Here is a 23,652-nt window from a genome sequence, read left to right on the forward strand (position 1 = left end):
AAAATTATACACAGCTGTAAAATATTATCTCTTTCTTTACATAAAATGTTGAGACTTAAGACCTGAAACTTTATTGGAAATAATTTTAATAATCATTTGAGAAAAAAGATAATTCTCAACCCATAACACACCATATTAATATCAATTGAATTCTTCAAAATTATATTTAAATAAATTAATGAAAATTAAGCTGGCAATGAATAGTAAGTATAATATCAAATATGAAACTTGCTGATAGCTAAATTGAGAATTGATTTTATCTCAATTATCTTTGCTAATGGAGGGGTGAAATGGTATATCTAATGCAAAATAATGTATAATTCCAGAATTATCTCTTCTTGGTTCACAGAGCATTTTTTTTTTCTTATATGTCTATAGTTGAGTAGGATAGCCTTAGGCATGTAAAATAAATTAATGTATTCTAAGAAAATAAATTACTACAGAGCTGTGCAGACTCCTCTTCTTCCCCCTATTAAATGATTTTCTGTCTACCATTTAGACATAAGTATTCATGCCTTTTCCTACTCAATCCCTTATCTATCTCTATCATCTCTTTCTAGGTACAAGCAAAGGGTTTTGAATTGAGGAGTCTTTTTTTCCCCCCAATGTTTCTCACTGTGGTAAATTCAAGTTGTAGGAAGGAAGGCCAAGGTTTTAACCCAAGGAAGGAGCCTCCATTATCTTGGAGGAGCTGAAGCATACATGCCAAGTAAATTAGGAGCAGATGAATACCTCAACCTGGATTTTAACATGTACTATAAGACATCATGATGAGGAGGAGAAAGTATTGGCCCTGGACTTTAAAAGACCTGAGTTTGAAACCCAGTTCTGTTACTCAATTGCTTTGTAATCTTAAGCAATTAATGTAAATACACTGAGCCATGTATTATTTACTTGAAAAATGAAGACAATATTCATGAACCTACTGTGAAGATTAAATGAAGTACATATAAAACACCCATGTCTGGTGCATAATAGAAACTTAATATATATTACAGGTTTTCCTCAACAGATAAGGTACCAAAGTTTACTTGAGTACATTAGCTTCAAGGCAATTATAAAATCCTTTCTTTTCTTTTATCTACACAGGACACATCTTTGATGAGGACATAGATCTGATTATATGGTAATGATTTTAGGCTCTGTCAATGTGTTTTAAAAAGCAGAGATATTACTTTGCAACAAAGATCCATTAGTCAAAGTTATAGTTTTTCCAATAGTCATGTATGGATGGGAAAGTTGGACCATAAAGAAAGCTGAGCACTGAAGAATTGATGCTTTTAAATTGTGGTGCTGGAAGACTCTTGAGAGTCCCTTGGACTGCTTGGAGATTAAACCAATCAATCCTAAAGGAAATCAGTCCTGAATATTCATTGGAAGGAATGATGCTGAAGCTGAAACTCCAATACTTTGGCCACCTGATGCAAAGAACTGACTCATTGGAAAAGACCCTGATGCCGGGCAAGATTCAAGGTAGGAGGAGAAGGGGACAACAGAGGATGAGATGGTTGGATGGCATCACCAACTCGATGGACATGAGTTTGAGTAAGTTCTGGGAGCTGGTGATGGACAGGGAAGCCTGGCATGCTGCAGTCCATGGAGTCACAAAGAGTCAGACATGACTGAGTGACTGAACTAAACTGAACTGAATGTGTTTTAAATCAAGAAATAGATTATCATTTATTGAGCATCCATGATAATATATTTCAGGGGATAATATGTTATCCCTTCTATATTCATTTATATGTGAAGGGCTGCTTTCTTCTTGTATCAGAATTTGTTTATAAATATTTAAAGTCTAAAAAATTATCATCTAAACCCCAAAGACTCTTCCTAAATTCTCTATTTTACCTAATGATATTATCATCCAACTGATAACATGAATCATCCTAGACTTCATCTTCTCACTCTCTATTTTGATCAAGTATCAACTATGATTAATTCTAATTATGAAGCAACTCTGAATCTCTTTTTTACTCTATTGAATTTTCCTTAGTTCAGGTCCTCGGTATTTCTCCCTTCATTGCTACTTTCCTTCAACATCAATTGTTTTTAGAGCATTTACTCATTTACTTATCAGTGGTCCTTTAACCTATAAGAACTGTTTTTTTTTTTTTTAATTTGAACGAAATCCTATATGAAATAGAACATGTAAAATTCTGAGACAGAAGTGGGAAACCTAGAAGTACTTCTGCAATTCTGTGTAAGCCAGTAAGGAAAGTGCTTGAAAGACACTTTGGAAAACTACTGCCAGGGAAAATCCTAAACTGCTGAACATGATAGGTTCACAAACTTTTTTTTTCCCCAACTTTAACTGTATTGTCTGTAAGTCTCCCATTTTAAATCTCTCCTTTGGTCTCTGTCACTTAATTGCTATTGCCCCTAGGATACTAGGCTTTTTCTCATCATTGTACATCTACATTCTACATTCAGAGGATGTTTTCCCTCCTATTATCCATCTGCTAAACATTCAGCCTATAAGGCATAGCTCAAATCTCTGTGAGCATTACCCAACTTAATAAATTGTTTTAGTTGCTACCATTCTGTGATACTATAGCACCTTATATATACTTGTATTGTAGTCTCTATCATACTTCAATGAAATTATTAGTTTACATGAACTTATGTGACAAGGACTGCTATTCATATAATTTTGCATTACCTAGGACCTAATACCCAAAACACAGTAGGTGTTTGTTTTTTTAATTTTTTGTATCATTGAAGGTATAAAGATAATACTATCATTACATTTTCTTTCATATAGTAGCTTTAATGATTTTCAAAGCTTCAGTTACAGAAATAGCAATCAAGTTTAAGTGTTTTGTGTGCTTTTCTTTTTTTAGAAAACAAAAAATGTTCAGTGCTAATTTATAAGACTCGTATTTTTAGGGAAGTAGTGTTTACCACAGTGTTTGATGAAAAACAGTGAATCATTTAAGACAATGACTATTTCCACTTTCTTGTCTAATTGTAATGTGTTACCAGGGATGATACATATTATTTTTACATTTTATCCTAGAATATTAACATAGAAAAGATGTCCAGAACTTTTAAAAACAAAAAGAATATTATTGAGACATATCAATAAGCAGGTACAGTACATCCCATCAGAGGTTTTGAGAAAATACTAGTTTGGCCAGTGAACCCTCCCCCAATCTCTGCCCTCAACATACAAAAACACACGTACATACACACAATATGGCCATGAAAGATATTTCCTACAAGGAAGTGACAATTAATTTTTAAGTCATGTCCATTTGATTTGCATCATTGGAGTAACAAAACTGCTTTCATGAATATTCAAAAATCCAATAATGTAACCTCTAATAGAGCTTGAAAAACTCTGAAGGACAAGGCAGTTAGTTCAATATTAGTTTATTTCAAATGTTGGGCAGTATGAAGAAACAAGGCTGATCATTGGATGGATTTTATTACCTGTCGGAGTGATAAGTCCTGGTGATAAGAGTCCTGGGATTGAATGGGGCAGAAGGCGAGCACTGTCTTGCAACACTCCCAAAGAACGCTTAGGAGGCCTGCCAGGCCTTGAACTGTTGGAGAAAAAGACAAAGATCAGGTTAAAATACACTCTGGAAATGCCATCACTTGCTACATTCACCTAAACTTTGTTTAATTGTCGAAAATGATAGAATTTTATATTAAAGACTATTTTCATTTATTACTAAAAGACCAATACTTTTCTTTCTACTAAGCTTCCCAACATACTTATGGTTGTATGTGTGCTCAGTTCTGTCAAGACTCTCTGCAACCTCATGGACTGTAGCCCTCCAGGCTTCTCTGTCCATGGGATTTCCCAGGCAAGAATATTGAAGTGGGTTGCCATTTCCAATGCCAGGGAACCTTCTCAACCCAGGGATCAAACACGCATTTCTTGTGTCTCCTGCACTGGCAGGCAGATTCTTTACAATATAGTTAAGGCAAGCTTTAAAACCATAAGAGATCAATTTCTAGCTTAGATCTATTTATACGCCAGCACTTTGCATTGCCTCTTACCTGTTGTGAGAAACCCAAAGTTACCTTCTGCTCTTAAAGCTACACTCCATCCCTGGTATTAATACATGCAACTGAGATACGGACTCACAGAATTAAGATGGTACAGAATGTGAAGTGATTAACTCTCTGCTCAGCATGCCAGAGGTGAGGGGTAGAAAGCTGAAATGTAGAATAAGACCTGATGTTTATTAACATTTCCACAGCTTCCACAGCCCACAAGGAACAAAGATCCCCTACCCTCAGTAGGTTTTTTTCCTACCTAGTATTTAAACCAAGCTGTATAACTGGCAGTGTACTCACTTGGAATGACTTTAGTATGGAAACCTACCACCTTTGTAATCCGTGTATTTTCTCACAGATTGCTTGGTATTTATAAGTGAGTTGACGTTAAACTTAAAACACTAACCTATTTGCATTCTTTACCCTGGTGTGAGTAGTTCAGGAATTGCAGTTATAAAAGCTAATCCATAAAATAATGAAATAGAAAGTCAGTATCAGGCTTCCATCTTGTACTCTAACACAGTCAGTGTACATAATACATTATTTGGAACCTGTCACTACAATAAGGAGACTTATAAGTCATTGAACATTAGGACTAAGTCATTCTCAAGTCATGAAATATATTTCAAATATTTTCAACATTTTTAATGCTGCCTAAAATATTGCTGCTGTTTCTTGGTAGAAATGTAGTTTATAAATCTGAATAATAGGGATTTTCATAAAACACTGTAAAATACTACATTAAATAACCCAAGCCACAAAAATTTATAAGGTTCTGATAGAGACCATTTCCAAAAAATGACTTTTGTTCACAAAGAAATTTAAGTTAAATCTCACTCTATCAACTTTGCAGTAATAAAGTGCTCCATCAATGGAAGACAAACTGCTTTTAAATGAAGACAACTTTTAACAACCTTGACCTTACACAGAGGCACTATTACTCAGTTCATTTTTCACTTACCATGCTGATGCTATTTCTTTTTATTATACATCAATATTGTATATCAATCTAGTATGAAATATTTATTTTTCTCATTTAATGTTTCAATTTTATAAACTGAATCTCTTCTTCTTTCTACTCAAGTTTGGGCAATAATTTATTTTATTTAATTCAGTGTTGTTATTCTATTTGTCCTTGCCCTGTTTATGGCTTCCTAACTCTTCCTAATACTGATAAGAAAGATATCCTATTTACTTCAAATGTCCTAAAGGATTCCAAGATCACTAAACAATATTAGTCAGGTTATATGCAGTCATTAGAAGAAGGCATGTTATTTTTTTGAGTAATCTTCAAGTCTGTATTTTCTTTTTTTTTTTTTTTAATTGGAATATAGTTTTGTTAGTTTCAACTGAACAGCAAAGTGAACCATCTCTACATATACACATCTCTACATATCCCCTCTTTTTTGGATTTCCTTCCCATTTAGATTACCACAGAGCATTGAATAAAGTTTCCTGTGCTATTAAGTAGGTTCTCATTAGTTATCTGTTTTATACATAGTAGCGTATATATGTCAATCCCACTCTCCCAACTCATCTCACCCCACCTTTCCTCCCTTGGTATCCATGCATTTATTCTCCACATCTGTGTCTTTATATCTGCTTTTATAAATAGGTTCATCATTTTAAGGACACTCTACTCCTATATAGTCAATCATCTTCTTCTGCTATAATATTTACTGTCTTTCAGGGAAATCCTTTATAACGTTTGAGTCTTATGTTAATAGTCACAGGGGAGACAACATCAGATCTGGCTATAGAGTCTCACACCACGTTTTACTGTGTTGGAAGGAAAATTTCAAAATTGTTTGCCTAGTTAAGCAGTTAACTACAGAGAAGTCTATATTTTCTAAGTGCTTCTCTATGTCTTTCTATTTATCAGAATTCAAGCCTACTAACTTTATTAAAGCCCACCTGATAACTTTTTATACTCACCCAGCATAAAAGTTTCAGTGCTGTATTTATGCTTACAATCACTGAGCTTTATGCTTTCTTTCTGATGCTCTCTCTATGTCTAGGAGCCAGTTGTTGACAGTATATTTTGGAATCTATGAGATTTAAACAGTTCTTTTCCAAATTTCTTGGTCAATCTCATGATTTGATGTAGCAATGACCTCATCGCTTATTCAAACATCCAATAAACAAACATCCACTAAGTGCCCATTCAGTTTGTGTCGGGCATCGAAACTAGGTATCAGGGTTACAGAGGTTAAAATGTAAGCTTGACAAGGGCAATGGTTTTGGTCTATTTGTTCAGTGATATATTGTGAGACACTAGAAAATAGTTTCTTATGCTTTTGAAGAGCTTAAGGTACAGTGATAGAGATGTGTATTTGAGCTGCTATTTAAAATTTATGATTAATTCTTTAGTGAGTATGATTGTGTGATGAATACTTCCAAACGTGATTAAACTTATAAGTGAACAAAATCATATCCAGATTCCTTTGTTTATATTAGTGGAAAGAAGACTTGTGCCCCTAGAGTAAATTAATTAGAATCAAGATTGTGAAGGCGCTTTATAATCAATAGCATTCTAAAAGATAGATTTATTCTTACTTTTAGAACAAATAATCCTCAGTAGTAAGATATCCCTAGCACTAAAGTTCCTGCACTACTTTTCAAAGAACACAAGCCTTACAACATGAGAAAAGACTATGGAGGACACTGTAGAAAGTTGGAAAATATTATTCTTGATAGATGATCTTGCCATACTTATCTCTAAGAGCTTTATTAGCATCAGGCTGATGTTTACATATTAATCAAGAAAAAATAAACATGTGGTGGTTTAACTAGAAAATTGTTATTTGGATGACAAATAGGTTGAAAGGTCCAGCACCCTGTTTCTGCTAAAATATTAATTGGATTACTAATTTCTGTAATGATTTATTTCACAGGGCACAAATAACCATGTAATTACTCTTTAACTGAATGATAATTGCTTGTTCGCAATTATTTGTTTTCTGTTTAATTACAAGGTTATTTGTACTCTGTAAAATAAAACAGGCCCTTTTTAAAGTTTCCACCCAAATGACTCAGTGGCTATGTCACCCAAGAACACTATTAACAAAAGTTTATGGACCTTGGCCAACAATCCCCCAAAGAGCAAAGCTCCTATTAAACAGCTCAGCTAAATCTTTGAGAGCATCATTTTTCTAAAATCAACATTTATAGGTGGTTTGGAGGGAAATTATACCAAAGAATCATGATTTTCTCTGGGTCCAGGTCATTCTGTAACACAATTTATCCTGTTATGTATTTTACTATTCATTCTGTAAACTTCTTCAGGAGAAATGAAATAGTAACGAAGCTTCCTGAGATTAAAGAATAAACCAAATTGAAATATGTATCGAGTATTTCATTTTTCTGCAGTTAAAGTGGATTACCATCAGAGTTTACAAACTCTGTAGAGTTGACAGGTCCCTAAGAAAGAAATTCCATAGGTCTTCTGGTGTCAACAGTCTGTAAGATATCCATTCCAAGTTGTAGTAACATAACTGATACTTTGCTCATTAAGATTATTAAATTTCACTTGGAGCTATTTTCATTTTGTATGATCAGCTATTTGTATATGAATCAAGGACTAAGAATTGAGAAAGGTAATTTTATTTCAAAGAAAAAATCTTGTTAATGAATTAATTAGTGATTTCATGAGCCTTCAATATATTTAATATAAACCATATAGTTAGCACATGATTTAGCAAGGAGTCACAAGATCATATTATCCTCTTCAATGAAAGTTTGGCTTACTACTCTTTAAAGAAACACTCATAACATTTTGGGACAAACTGAGAAAATTGCTGAAGTTATAGTGGCAGTTAAGTGTGGCATTAGCAGCAACTTGTAAAGATTGCTGCAGTTGGATTCCCAAAGTGGGAGTTGTCAGCCATGACCTGGGATTCACTTTTCAGAGCCATCACTGATATTTAAAATCCCACTGTATATATGCGTTAGTATACTGTATTGGTGTTTTTCTTTCTGGCTTACTTCACTCTGTATAGTAGGCTCCAGTTTCATCCACCTCATTAGAACATTGAAACACGTAAAATATCATGTATGAAACGAGTTGCCAGTCCAGGTTCGATGCATGATACTGGATGCTTGGGGCTGGTGCACTGGGACGACCCAGAGGGATGGAATGGGGAGGGAGGAGGGAGGAGGGTTCAGGATGGGGAACACATGTATACCTGTGGCGGATTCATTTGGATATTTGGCAAAACTAATATAATTATGTAAAGTTTAAAAAATAAAATTAAATAAAAAAAACAGAAAAAAATAATAATAAAAAATAATAATAATAAAAAAATAAAATCCCACTGTATAGTCCTAAATGTGTCATTTTTTTTTTCAACTATGTTAGAAGCCAAGAAAGCCGAGGATGACATTAGCTTTGAAGGTGTTGTTTACCTGACTGTAAAGTGCTTTTTTTTTCAATATGCTTATTAAATTAAATAAGAATCTTTCTTTCAGAACAATAAGACTTTTAACTGCATCATGGATTAATAATAATCTATAAGGTCTCACATTTATTACAACATTTCAAGGATGCCAACAGTAATTAAACTCTACCTGACCTTTCAGTGTTGATGAGGAGAAACAAACTCTGATCTCACAGCAACCTAAATCCATCTTCTTTCAGTGTTAGCAAACTGATCACTTGTCTAACTATTGCATTGGATTGTATTCCCAACCAGATCAAAGGCAGCAGCAACCAATTCAGCACCCAGGAAAAAGTTATACATGAAAAATTGGTGGTTAACATTAATCATATATGAAACTGTTCAAGTTGATAACCGGAAACTGGTCACTATGGCAACTCTCATAAAATGGTGCTTATGTTAAACTGAGCATCAATCAGCTCTTGGTTTATGGGAATTTAAAGTGTGGCTCATCAAGTCTCCAGAAGATTTCAACACACACAAAAAAAATACTAGAGTCAAGATCATATATATTCCGTTACCATTTACTCCCTTTTTCATTTCTTATAAGCATAACCAAAACTTAAATTTGAATATATTAAAAGCATCAATACCATCATTCCATTAGAGTTAGCAAAGTTTAGGAAATTTTCTTTAACATAAGGGTGTTCATGGGATGAGGGAAAAGACCCCTTGCTAGGGTCACATATTATATCAAGGATCATGTAGAATAATTCGTATTTAGCATTAATCTTATGATTGTGTGTATGCTCTGTCATGTCTGACTCTTTGTGACCCCAAGGACTACAGCCCATCAAGCTCCTCTCTCCATGGAATTTTCCAGGCAAGAATACTGAAGTGTGTTGCCATTTTCTGTCCAGGGGAACTTCCTGAGCCAATCATTTTAAATAGGGATGTTTAATTCATTTGCTAATGCTAAATTTCTATTTGTCCTTCAATAAAAATAGAAATCTTATGTGACAGACAATTTTGGGGTTGACTACTTACTTGATTGTATAACTGTGAAGCTATTTTTATACTTAATTTGCTTGACTCTGCTCCCTATTTAAATTAAATGTGCTCTAGGCCCGCTGTTAACAATTTTAAACACATTTACTTTTTGTCATAAACTGACTGAATTATAATAAATGTCTTGGTGTAAATAACAAAGACTGTAAAACAGAAATGCTGGTATATGATGAATTCTTAGCAGCTTCTTTCCTTTCTGATTAACAGAACATTGATAACACTGATAGTATCACTGAAACTTAGTAAATTTTAGAGTAAACTAAATTAAATATTCCCCCTTCTAAAGTGTATCTTTTCACAGTCAGACACAATTTTGTTTGGTTTTAAATTTATTTTTAATTGGAGAATGATTGCTTTACAATGATGTGTTGATTTCTACCATGTATCAACATGAATCAGCCATAGGTATACATATGTCTCCCTCCCTCCAGAACCTCCCTCCCATGCCCCACACCATCCCACCTCTCTAGATTGTCACATAGGACCCATTGAGCTTCCTGCATCGTACAGCAAATTCCCACTGGCTATCTATTTTACAAATGGTAATGTATGTTTCTATGCTATCTCTCTATTCATCCCACCCTCTCCTTCTGCCGCTTTGTCCACAAGTCTGTTCTCTATGTCTGTGTCTCTATTGCTGCCCTACAAATAGTTCATCAGTACCATTTTTCTATATTCCATATGTATTTGTTAATATACAATATTTGTTTTTTTTTTCCATTTTCTGACATCTCACTCTAGAAAAAGCTCTAGATTCATCCACCTCACTAGAACTGACTTGAATTCATTCTTTTTGTTGCTGAGAAATATTCTATTGTATATATGTAATACAACTCCTTCATCCCCTCATCTGTCAATGGAAATCTAGATTGCTTCCATGTCCTAACTATTGTAAAGAGTGCTGGAATGAACACTGGGGTACATGTGTCTTTTTCAATTATGGTTCCTTGGAGTATATGCCCAGTAGTGAGATTGCTGGGTCATATGCAAATTTTAGTCCTACTTTTTAAAGAAATCTCCATACTGTTCTCCATAGTGGCTGTTTCAATTTACATTACCATCACAGTGCAACAGGGTTTCCTTTTCTCCATATCATCTCCAGCATTTATTGTTTGTAGATTTTCTGATGATGGCCATTCTAATCAGTGTGAGGTGATACCTCATTCTAGTTTTGATTTGCATATGCAGAGTACATCATGAGAAACGCTGGACTGGGAGAAACACAAGCTGGAATCAAGATTGCTGGGAGAAATATCAATAACCTCAGATATGCAGATGACACCACCCTTATGGCAGAAAGCGAAGAGGAACTAAAAAGCCTCTTGTTGAAAGTGAAAGTGGAGAGGGAAAAAGTTGGCTTAAAGCTCAACATTCAGAAAACGAAGATCATGGCATCCAGTCCCATCACTTCATGGGAAATAGATGGGGAAACAGTGGAAACAGTGTCAAACTTTATTGTTTTGGGCTTCAAAATCACTGCAGATGGTGACTGAAGCCATGCAATTAAAAGACGCTTACTCCTTGGAAGGAAAGTTATGACCAACCTAGACAGCATATTGAAAAGCAGAGACATTACTTTTCCAACAAAGGTCCGTCTAGTCAAGGCTATGGTTTTTCCTGTGGTCATGTATGGATGTGAGAGTTGGACTCTGAAGAAGGCTGAGCACTGAAGAATTGATGCTTTTGAACTGTGGTGTTGGAGAAGACTCTTGCGAGTCCCCTGGAATGCAAGGAGATCCAACCAGTCCATTCTGAAGGAGATCAGCCCTGGGATTTCTTTGGAAGGAATGATGCTAAAGCTGAAACTCCAGTACTTTGGCCACCTCATGCAGAGTTGACTCATTGGAAAAGACTCTGATGCTGGGAGGGATTGGGGACCAGAGGAGAAGGGAACGACAGAAGATGAGATGGCTGGATGGCATCACTGACTCGATGGACATGAGTCTGAGTGAACTCTGGGAGTTGGTGATGGACAGGGAGGCCTGGCGTGCTGCGATTCAGGTGGTCGCAAAGAGTCGGACACGACTGAGCGACTGAACTGAACTGAATAATGAACAATGTTGAATATTTCTTCATATTTTTATTAGCCATCTGTATGTCTTCTTTCGGAGAAGGCAATGGCAACCCACTCCAGTACTCTTGCCTGGGAAATCCCATGGATGGAGGAGCCTGGTAGGCTACAGTCCATGGGGTTGTGGAGAGTCAGACAGGACTGAGCAACTTCACTTTCACTTTTCACTTTCCTGCACTGGAGAAGGAAATGGCAACCCACTCCAGTATGCTTTGGAGAAATATCTGTTTAGGTCTTCTGTCCATTTTTTTGATTGGGTTGTTTGTTTTTCTAATATTGAGGTCCATGTGCTGTTTATATATTTTGGAGGTTAATCCTTTGTCAGTTGCTTCACTTACAATTAATTTTCCCTATTCTGAGTGTTGTCTTTTCATCTTATTTTTGTTTTCCTTTGCTGTTCAAAAGCCTTTAAATTTAATTAGGTTCCATTTATTTATTTTTGTTTTTATTTCCATTACTCTAGGAGGTGGGTCATAGAGGATCTTGCTATGATTTATGTCAAAAAATTATGTGCCTATGTTTTCCTCCAAGAGTTTTATAGTCTCTGTCCTTACATTTAAGTTTTTAATCCATTTTGAGTTTATCTTTGTATATGGTGTTAGAAAGTGTTCTAATTTCATTCTTTTACATGTAGCAGTTTGCAGATGATATGATACTATATATAGAAAGTACTAAAGATACTAACAAAAAAAACCTAGAGTTAATCACTGAATATAGTAAAGTTGCAGGATACAAAATCAATACACAGAAATCACTTGCATTCCTATACACTAAAAATGAAAAATCAGAAAGAGAAATTAAGGAATCAATCCCATTCACCTTTGCAACAAAAAGAATAAAATACCCAGGAATAAATCTACCTAAGAAGACAAAAGAGCTGTATATATAAAACTATAAGATACTGATGTAAGAAATCAAAGATGACATAAACAGATGGAGAGATATACCATTTTCTTTAATTGGAAGAATCAACATTGTGAAAATGACTATATTACCCAAACCAAAATACAGATTCAGTGCAGCTCTTATCAAATTACCAATGGCATTTTTCACAGAACTAGAACAACAACAACAAAAAAAAATCCACAATTCATATGGAAACACAAAATACCCTGAATAGCCAAAGCAATCTTAAGAAAGAATGGAGCTAAAGGAACCACTCTTCCTGACTTCAGGCTATACTACAAAGCTACAGTCATGAGACAGTATGGTGGTGGTGGTGTTCAGTCACCCAGTAATGTCTGTGGACTGCAGCATGCAGGTCTCCTTGTGCCTCACCACCCCCCGCAGTTTATCCAAGTTCATTTTCATTGCACTGATGATGCCATCCAGACATGCCAACCTCTGACACCCTCTTCTCCTGCCCTCAATCTTTCTCAGTATCAGGAGCGTTTCCAATGAGTTGTCTGTTCTCATCAGATAACCAAAATATTGGAGCTTCAGCTTTAGCATCAGTCCTTCCAGTGAATAGTCAAGGTTGATCTCCAATAAGATTGAGTAGTTTGACTTCCTTGCTGCCCAAGGGACTTTCAGAAGTCTTCTCCAGCACCAAAACAGAAATATAGACCAATGGAATAAGAAAGAAAGTCCATAGATAAACCCACACACCTATGGACACTTTATCTTTGACAAAGGAGGCAAGAATATACAATGGGGAAAAGACAGTCTCTTCAATAAATGGTGCTGGGAAAGCTGGAGAGCATTGTGTTAAAAAATTAAATTAGTACACTTCCTAACACAATTTAATATAGGCTTTCTTGAATTCAAAGAATGTGTCACTGTTCAAAAGTTTGATGAAGAGAATGGTAAGTTAATACTCCCATTTGGATACATTCCAAATGCAACACAAATTCAGAATTTGCCTCCTCAAATCCCACTCCATTGTTTTATCAGTAACATAAGCATGCTTTTGGTTTCCAGAATAATAAGGTTGAGGGTAATTTTGATTCTCCCTCCACCTCTCCCTTCATTTTCAGTCTCCTATATTTTTATTCCATTGTAATATATGTTTCAAATTTCCATCTCTATCCATTCCTGTTTTTAACACCCTACTTAAGGCCCTTATCACTTCATGCCCAGGTTATGTTCAACAGGTTCTCACTGCTCCAATCTATTCTACATAAACTGTACTCTGAATATTGGTGAAACATCCCTTTCATCATGTCATCTTTTGCTCTTCAATACTACCTGATTGCAAAGAAAATAAAATCTAAATGCTGTAGTCCCGCAATCTGTCCCAATATACATTTATTACTTTTTATCGAAGTACTAATTAAATGAATGTTTTACTCCAGTTAGCTGGATGAGTAGATTCATTATGTGCTAAGTATAGTACTTGATTTTAGAATCCTTCCATTAGGAAACATCTTCAAAGTATTAGGATTCCTGGGGACAAATGTTATTAAGCTCCACTGTCTTAAGAAGATTTCATTATAATCTGCTGCAAATACTGCTGTTTTCCTGAAAGACTACTGCCTTTTACTTTTTGTCATCATACAGGCTATCTTTAATGATGATCAAAATGGGAACTTTAGCACCAGCATTAAGTGTGTGTGTTCAGTTCAGTTCAGTGCAGTCGCTCAGTCATGTCCGAATCTTTGTGACCCCATGAATTGCAGCAAGCCAGGCCTCCCTGTCCTTCACCAACTCCCAGAGTTCACTCAGACTCATGTCCATTGAGTTGGTGATGACATCCAGCCATTTCATCCTCCGTGGTTCCCTTCTCCTTCTGCCCCCAATCCCTCCCAGCATCAGAGTCTTTTCCATGAGTCAACTCTTTGCATGAGGTAGCCAAAGTACTGGAGTTTCAGCTTTAGCACCATTTTTTCCAAAGAAATCCAAAGGCTGATCTCCTTCACAATGGACTGGTTGGATCTCCTTGCAGTCCAAAGGACTCTCAAGACTCTTCTCCAACACCACAGTTCAAAAGCATCAATTCTTCGGTGCTCAGCTTTCTTCACAGTTCAACTCTCACATCCATACATGACAACTGGAAAAATCATAGCCTTGACTAGACAGACCTTTGTTGGCAAAGTAATGTCTCTGTTTTTCAATATGATATCTAGGTTGGTTATAACTTTTCTTCCAAGGAGTAAGTGTCTTCTAATTTCATGGCTGCAGTCACAATCTGCAGTGATTTTGGAGCCCAGAAAAATAAAGTCAGCCACTGTTTCCACTGTTTCCCCATCTATTTCCCATAAAGTGATGGGACCAGATGCCATGGTCTTCGTTTTCTGAATGTTGAGTTTTAAGCCAACTTTTTCACTCTCCTCTTTCACTTTCATCAAGTGGCTTTTTAGTTCCTCTTCACTTTCTGCCATAAGGGTGGTGTCATCTGCATATCTCAAGTTATTGATATTTCTCCCAGCAATCTTGATTCTAGCTTGTGCTTCTTCGAGCCCAGCGTTTCTCATGATGTACTCTGCATATAAATTAAATAAGCAGGGTGACAATATACAGCCTTGACGTACTCCTTTTCCTATTTGGAACCAGTCTGTTGTTTCATGTCCAGTTCAAACTGTTGCTTCCTGACCTGCATATAGGTGTCTCAAGAGACAAGTCAGGTGGTCTGGTATTCCTATCTCTTGAAGAATTTTCCACAGTTTATTGTGATCCACACAGTCAAAGGCTTTGGCATAATCAATAAAGAAGAATTAGATGTTTTTTCTGAAACTCTCTTGCTTTGTTGATGATACAGAGGATGTTGGCAATTTGATCTTTGGTTCCTCTGCCACTACTAAAACCAGCCTGAACATCTGGAAGTTCACAGTTCACGTATTGCTGAAGCCTGGCTTGGAGAATTTTGAGCATTATTTTACTAGCGTGTGAGATGACTGCAACTGTGCGGTAGTTTGAGCGTTCTTTGGCATTGCCTTTCTTTGGGATTGGAATGAAAACTGACCTTTTCCAATCCTGTGTCCACTGCTGAGTTTTCCAAATTTGCTGACATAGTGAGTGCAGCACTTTCACAGCATCATCTTTCAGGATTTGAAATAGCTCAACTGGAATTCCATCACCTCCACTAGCTTTATTCATAGTGATACTTTCTTTTTTTTTTTTTTTCTTTTCATTATTTTATTTTATTTTTTCTTTTTTTTTAAATTTTATTTTATTTTTAAACTTTACATAATTGTATTAGTTTTGCCAAATATCAAAATGAATCCGCCACAGGTATACATGTGTTCCCCATCCTGAACACTCCTCCCTCCCTTTCTAAGGCCCACTTGACTTCACATTCCAGGATATCTAGCTCTAGGTCAGTGATCACACCATCATGATTATCTGGATCGTGAAGATCTTTTTTGTACAGTTCTGTGTATTCTTGCCACCTCTTCTTAATATCTTCTGCTTCTCTTAGGTCCATACCATTTATGTCCTTTATCGAGCCCGTCTTTGCATGAAATGTTCCCTTGGTATCTCTGATTTTCTTGAAGAGATCTCTAGTCTTTCCCATTCTGCTGTTTTCCTCTATTTCTTTTGTATTATTCGCTGAGGAAGGCTTTTTTGTTTGTTTGTTTGTTTTTGTTTTTTTTTGTTTTTGTTTTAATCTCTTCTTGCTATTCTTTGGAACTCTGCTTTCAGATGCTTATATCTTTCCTTTTCTCCTTCGCTTTTTGCTTCTCTTCTTTTCACAGCTATTTGTAAGGTCTCCCCAGACAGCCATTTTGCTTTTTTGCATTTCTTTTCCATGGGGATGGTCTTGATCCCTGTCTCCTGTACAATGTCATGAACCTCAGTCCATAGTTCATCAGGCACTCTATCTATCAGATCTAGTCCCTTAAGTCTATTTCTCACTTCCACTGTATAATCATAAGGGATTTGATTTAGGTCATAACTGAATGGTCTAGTGGTTTTCCCCACTTTCTTCAATTTAAGTCTGAATTTGGCAATAATGAGCTCATGATCTGAGCCACAGTCAGCTCCTGGTCTTGTTTTTGCTGACTGCATAGAGCTTCTCCATCTTCGGCTGCAAAGAATATCATCAATCTGATTTTGGTGTTGACCATCTGGTGATGTCCATGTGTAGAGTCTTCTCTTGTGTTGTTGGAAGAGGGTGTTTGCTATGACCAGTGCGTTCTCTTGGCAAAACTCTATTAGCCTTTGCCCTCCTTCATTCCGTATTCCAAGGCCAAATTTGGCTGTTACTCCAGGTGTTTCTTGACTTCCTACTTTGTGTGTTTCTACTTTTTGTGTGTGTTACAGCTAGCCAAAATAATATTTTTCATGTCTGGCAAGAGAAATCACATTGGTAACTATTAGTATATGCATAATCCCATGATGATTTCAAGAATTTACATTTCATGTTTGTCAATCAGAAAGTTCATAAATATGCTGTTAATATCACAATTTTGAAGAGATTAGTAATAAAATTTTTAGGAAGCTGATCACTATTAACATCAATCTATGATTAGAAATAGCACTCAGAAGCATACATTCAAATGATAAATACAGAAGGCAACTTTCTTTCTGATTTAAAATCTTCTTAAAATTTTGCTCTACGTGGGTAAATATTAGCAACCAATATTAAAATAAAACTACTTTAAACAATCTTAGATATTCAGTGTGGTGCAGTGGAAAGCACTAAGACTTAAACCTGAGTTTGGTAGGCAGAATTCCAAAATTCTCCTCCATCCCAAGATTTCCAGTCCTAATTGCTAAAACTATGAATGTAATGAGATATTACATTATGTTACATGGCAAAGGGGATTTTCCATATGTGATTAAAGTAACTAATCAGATGACTCTGAATTAATAGGAAAGAAGATCATGGCTCAGATGGTAAAATGTCTGCCTACAATGCAGGAGGCCCGGGTTTGATCCCTGGGTCAGGAGGAGCCCCTGGAGAAGGAAATGTCAACCCACTCCAGTACTCTTGCCTGGAAAATCCCATGGACAGAGGATCCTGGCAGGCTACAGTTCATGGGGTCCCAAAGAGTCGGACATGACTGAGAGACTTCACTTTCACTTTCAAGATTATCTAGGTGGACCCAATATAATTGCATGAACCCTTTAAAAACGGAGAAAATCACAGAACATATCATTACTGGTTTGAAAATGGAGAGGGCTGTGTCAAGGAATGTGGGTAGCTTCTAGAAGCCAAGAGCAACCCTGGACTGACACCCAGCTAGGAAATAGATACACAAGTCTTACAATTGAAATGAACTAGATTCTATCAACAAGGTCAATGAGCCCATGAGCACATTCTACCCCGGAGCTCCCAGATAAGAGCCCACCCTGAACAGCACCTCAATTTCAGCCTTGTAAGACTATGAATACAGTCAAGTTTCTCCAGACTCCTGACAAATAGAACTGTGAGTCAACAAATGGTGTTGTTTTAAGTTGCTAAATTTGAGGCAACTGCTTGCACAACAGAAAACTAATATACTAGTTTTGACATTATTGAGCTGTGTGCCCTCTGGTAAATTGCATGACTATTCTAAATGTGTTATTTATTTTGACAGTTGGAAATGTAAACTAAATAATCCATGAGTCTGATCACTAGAACCATGTTACATTTCTGGTCAAAAGCAGATAATTCATTAAATTCTAAGTATATGTAGTTCTCTATCTTCTCATACATCTATTTTAGTTCATATTTTAAGTAAAACTGCTGGGTTGCTTATATGTAAAATTACTCCAAAAATGGGGAAAATGTGTACAAAAAACAATAGCATTGTCTTCACCTTATTGTTGTGTGCAGAAAATTCATCAATATATATGAACACCAGTTTAAAGGCTAAAAGTTCTATATGACTTAAAAGAAGGAAATTATGACACGTGCAATAACATGGATGAAAACTGAGGACATTATGCTAAGTGAAATAAGGAAGTCACAAAAATACAAATGTTATGATTCCAGTTATATACAAGGTATTTAGAATAACTGGGGCTTCCCTGGAATTCAGGGGTAAAGAATCCACCTGCAGTGCAGGAGACTTGGGTTTGATCCCTGAGTCAGGATTCTCCCTGCCCCACCACTCACCCCCACTGCCCAGAGAAGGAAATGACAACCTACACCAGTCTTCTTGCCTGGGAAAATTTCATGGAGAGACAAGCCTGGCAGGCCACAGTCCATGGGGTCACAAAAGAGAGGGACATGACTTTAGTGATTAAACAACAACATCTAGAAGAATTAAATACTCATGGTAGCAGAAAGCAGAAATATGTTTTCCAGGCTCTGGGAAGCAGGGGAAATGAGAGTTGTTGTCCAATGGGCATAGAATTTCAGTTTTGCTAGATCAAAAAGTTCAGGATTGACACCCACACACTAAGAACTCATCTCAGTATTCTGTAAACCTAACCCTAACCCTATCTCTGTAATGGCCTATACAGTAAAAAGTAGAAATGTTAGTTGCTCAGTCGTGCCTGACTCTTTGCAACCCCATGGACTATAGTCCATCAGGTTTCTCTGTTTATGTGGAGAAAGAATCTTAAAAAGAGAGAGAGAGAGAGAGAGAGGACATATGTATAATATATTAACTTTGCTGCAAACCCGAAAATAACACAACATTGTAAATGAACTATACCCAAATAAAAATTATAAAAAATAGGAAAACAATTTTAAGAAGCTGAGATCTGTTTCACAACTATGTGATTATAGTTAAAATTCTTGATAGTTTGTTGGTTGGTTAGTCGCTGTCATGTGAGACTCTTTTGTGACCCCACAAACTGTAGCCCACCAGGCTCCTCTGTCCATGGGATTTCCAAGGCAAGAATACTGGAGTGGGTTGCCATTTCCTTCTCCAGAAGATATTCTCAACCCAGGGATTGAACCCAAATCTCCTGCATTGGCAGGCAGATTCTTTACCACTGAGCCACCAGGAAAGCCTTAACATTATTGAACTGTACATTTAAAATGGTATACAGGAAAAATTGCATATTACACATATTTTACAAAAAAAATCTTAAATAAATAAATAAAATGGTTAAGATGATATACTTTATGATATACTTTGTTATACATATTTTACCACAATTTTTAAAAGTGCTATATAAATGCAACAGTAATATTACTATGTGAGTGAAAGTTGCTCAATCATGCCCGACTCTTTGCGACCCCATGAACTACATAGCCCATGGAATTCTCCGGGCCAGAATATTGGAGTGGGTAGTCTCTCTCTTCTCCAGGGGATATTCCCAACCCAGGGATAAAACCCAGGTCTCCCACATTACAAGTGAATTCTTTACCAGTTGAGCCACAAGGGAAGCCCAAGAATACTGGAGTGAGTAGCCTATCCCTTCTCCAGCAATCTTCTGCTTAAGTTAAAATCTCCAATGAAATCATTTTGAATACCAGAAATGTCTAGCCAGAGAGATATATCCTGCATTACATATTAGAAAAGTAGTCTCATCTGAATGCTAGTACTGAAAGAATTACCTACTCGCTCAACTATCTCCTACTACATACTTAATTTACATCCTGAGATACCCTTACTTGTAAGGCAAAATTCAAGAGCTCAACATTTACATTTTAATTGCACAACTCTAATTTTTCTTAAGGTAACTGTAATATATAAACATGCAGATTTCTTCCTCATTTTCCTACCCCATTCCTTACTTTGACAGGAAAACTTTTAAGGCATTCCTCCCCCTCAAAACTTTTCCCCTCCATCACTTTCCTGCTTTGAAATTAAAATTTTCATCAATGAGAGAATAGCTCATAGCAGTTGACTAGGAAATAAAGAACTAAATTTTAATTTACTTTGTCACTGATTGTGACATAATCATGGATAAGTTACTAAATTTTAGTAAATAGGCATGAAGATCTTCAAGGTTACCATGGCAGTCAACATTAATTTATAAGGTTCCCTGCCCACATCATTTTCATTTTCAAGTCAGGTAAATTTGGGCTTCCCTGGTGGCTCAGATAGTAAAGAATCTGCCTGCAATGCAGGAGACCTGGGTTCAATCCCTGGGTCAGGAAAATCCCCTGGAGAAAGAGGGAATGGCAACCCACTCCAGTATTCTTACCTGGAGAATTCCATGGACAGAGAAGCCTGGCAGGCTATAGTCCATGAGGTTGCAGTCAGACATGGATGACAATCTAACACTTGAGCTTTCAAATTTGGGTAGATTCAACCATCACAAATAAATCTTGACACAGTGCAGCCTGGATACAGATTAACACATTTTTCTAAAAATACATTTTTCTTCCTAAGTCAAGATTCCCATGAAGCAACACAATTCAATAGGCCAGCAAGAAACTGAACCCAGAAACTGGATTTATTTTTGCCATTGATGCAGATTGTGACCCTGAGAAGCAACTTCCCCATACTTCAGTATCATCATCTGCTAAATGGAGATAAATACATAAATCTAAATAAATAAATAAATCAAATAAATAAAAATTATTTGATTCAAGGAATTATGAAAAACTGGAATCTCCTCTAAGTTCCTCCACAATAAAAGAATGTGCAAGAAGAAAAACAGCTAATGTGTGAGCACATTTGAGCAGAATTTTCTGATTTAAATAGATTCTTGCTTTATTATAATAGTTGTGTGGTGAACATATACCACTTAAAATGACAAAATTTTTCCCAATATAGGGAGGGAAAGGGTGTAAAAATAAATTAGAAACCTTTTCAGTTTACATGAGGGAACTGTGATTATAAATGAGAAATGAGAGTATGCATTTATTTGGTGTGGTTTTGCTTTTGTTTTTTGTTTCATATCATTATCTAGACCATTATTCTTGGTGGTGGTGATGGTTTAGTCACTAAGTTGTGTCTGATGCTTGCAACCCCCTGCACTGTAGCCCACCAGGATCTTCTGTCCATGGGATTCTCCAGGCAAGAATACTGGAGTGAGTTGCCATTTCCTTCTCCAGGGGATCTTCCTGACCCAGGAATCAAACCCGGGTCTCCTGTATTGTGGGCAGATTCTTTACTGACTGAGCTAAGAGGGAAGCCCTAATCATTACACTTATATTAATATTATTATAATTATTGTACTAGAAAAATTTTTTTTGTGACAGAATCTCACAGTTTATATATTCACTGTCTTTGAACTTTCTCTTTCTGGAGGTTATTTGTTTTTTGCTTTGAAAGTGAAACTGAAAGTCACTCAGTCCTGTCTGACTCTTTGCGACCCCATGGACTATACAGTCCATGGAATTCTCCACGCCAGAATACTGGAGTGGGTAGCCTTTCCCTTCTCCAAGGGATCTTCCCAACTCAGAGAATGCTATTTTCTGGCACAGCAGGGTAGACAATAACACACATGCAGTTAAATAACATTCCCTCTTAAGGCAGAAGAATATAGATAGAAATAAACTTTTATATATTAAAATTAAAAGTATTTCATCAATGATAATTTTCCCAAGACAAATTCAACTAACTTGTTTCTAAAACATAATTGCCAAATATAATTCAAAACCTGCTGTAAGCAGTAAAAACCTTTTGTTTTTACTTTTTGAGAAGAAAAAAATTACATTTATCAAGGTCAGAACCACAGAAGATTTAAAATTCTTAAACAGTTCTGGCAATTTAACCCCATCAATGGGGTATACTGAGAGCAATGTTAGTATCCACCTCATGAAAGAGCTGGTGATGACCTCACTCTAACCCTCTTTCCATTTTCAGAATAGCAGGGCATTTTCTGCATGTGTACAACACTTTAATATTTCTAGGCATCGCATGAATGTAAATTAGATTTATCTCAGTACCATGGAAAAGTTAGCATCTTGTCCCAACCTGTCTGTTGAAAAAAAAAAAAATTAGATGTAAATAATAGACTATAGCTACTTGTCTAACTCTAAATTTCTTGTTGATAGGGACTATCCCTTACTGAACATGTAGTGCTTGATTGTGCCTAACAAAATCCTTGGTACAAAGTAAACATCATCTAGGAAGGAAGGAAGGGATGGAGGGAGAATTATTTTTCATGTTTTATCAGGATGCTTTGTATTGTGCTATGTAAGCACTTTTGTGAGATTCATTTGGAGCTTTGGAGGTACAAGCAAGAGCCAAATACATTGATTTTCTCCTGAACTCTCCCAGAACTGGTTTAAAATACCAAAATCAACAGGTGGCAGGGTTATCAATTAGTGGAACAAGAGATAATTACACTGAATATTTTTGCAATCTAAACTTTTGAAAGAAAACCTTTTTTAAAAATTTGCAGAATACAAAAACCAAAAAGTATTTTCCTTTAGTTTTCATGTAATATTTAAATAAAGGGATTTATTCTATTTCAAATGCACTTGGTTAGAAAGCCATCTACAAGTTTAGTTTGAAAACTGGGGAAGCAATGCCAGTGAAGCAACACAGTTTCTATTTAATTCTCAATTTACATTAAGCCACAGGAAAACTAATAATTCCAAATAAACTTCAAAGTAAAAGTGAGGAAGGAAGGGGTTTTGCATTCTCCTAAACCCTTGCTGAGGGTTTCCCTGGTAGCTCAACTGGTAAAGAATCCACCTGCAATGCAGGAGACCCCAGTTTCATTCCTGAGTTGGGAAGATCCCCTGGAGAAAGGACAGGCTACCCACTCCAGTATTTTGGGGCTTCCTTGGTGGTTCATTTGGTAATGAATCCACCTGCAATTCAGGAGACCTGTGTTCAATCCCTGAGTTGGGAAGATCCCCTGGAAGAGGGCATAGCAATCCACTCCAGTATTCTTGCCTGGAGAATTCCCATTGCCAGAGGAGCCTGGTGGGCTTCAGTCCACGGGATTGCAAAGAGTTAGACACGACTGAGTGCCTAATCACAAGCCCTTGCCAAGAAGTTATTGTGTCCTTTATCTCCCTGTCTTCCAGAAAGTTACTGGTTGTGTTAAAGTAGTCATTTACCCTTTAGATATAACATATTATGAGATGCTTTTCAATGACTATTAGCAGCTAAAAGGTGCAAACTCTCTGTAAAGCTTCCTTTAAATTCTTGCATTTAGAGGAGCATTTCACAAATCCATCTTCACAACCACACACATTATCATTTACACATTAACTACAACAGTGCTTCACCTTAGGTCTGTTGCCAAGCATAATCATTTTAAATCTTTTAATCCTTTCTTAAAAGGATAATTATAAATGTGAAAAAAGCAGCAAAGAAAAGATGTTAAGAAAGTATTTAGAATAATCTCTTCCATTTGAATACAGGAAAGCTGATAAAATAAAGAATTAGGAGGTGA

The 23,652-nt window shown here is 36.3% G+C and overlaps 1 protein-coding gene across 1 annotated transcript in view; it reads right to left on the reverse strand.

Moving 5' to 3' along the window:
* The window catches only part of DACH2 (dachshund family transcription factor 2), an 800,915-nt gene that overhangs the window by 446,609 nt on the left and 330,654 nt on the right, over positions 1–23,652 (reverse strand). Inside the window, exon 3 of the mRNA XM_055565321.1 lies at positions 3,436–3,548. Coding sequence (XP_055421296.1) covers positions 3,436–3,548 — 113 coding nt within the window. The remainder of the gene's footprint in view (positions 1–3,435; positions 3,549–23,652) is intronic.

The sequence above is a fragment of the Bubalus kerabau genome, chromosome X (assembly GCF_029407905.1).
Source record: "Bubalus kerabau isolate K-KA32 ecotype Philippines breed swamp buffalo chromosome X, PCC_UOA_SB_1v2, whole genome shotgun sequence".
Lineage (NCBI taxonomy): Eukaryota > Metazoa > Chordata > Mammalia > Artiodactyla > Bovidae > Bubalus > Bubalus kerabau.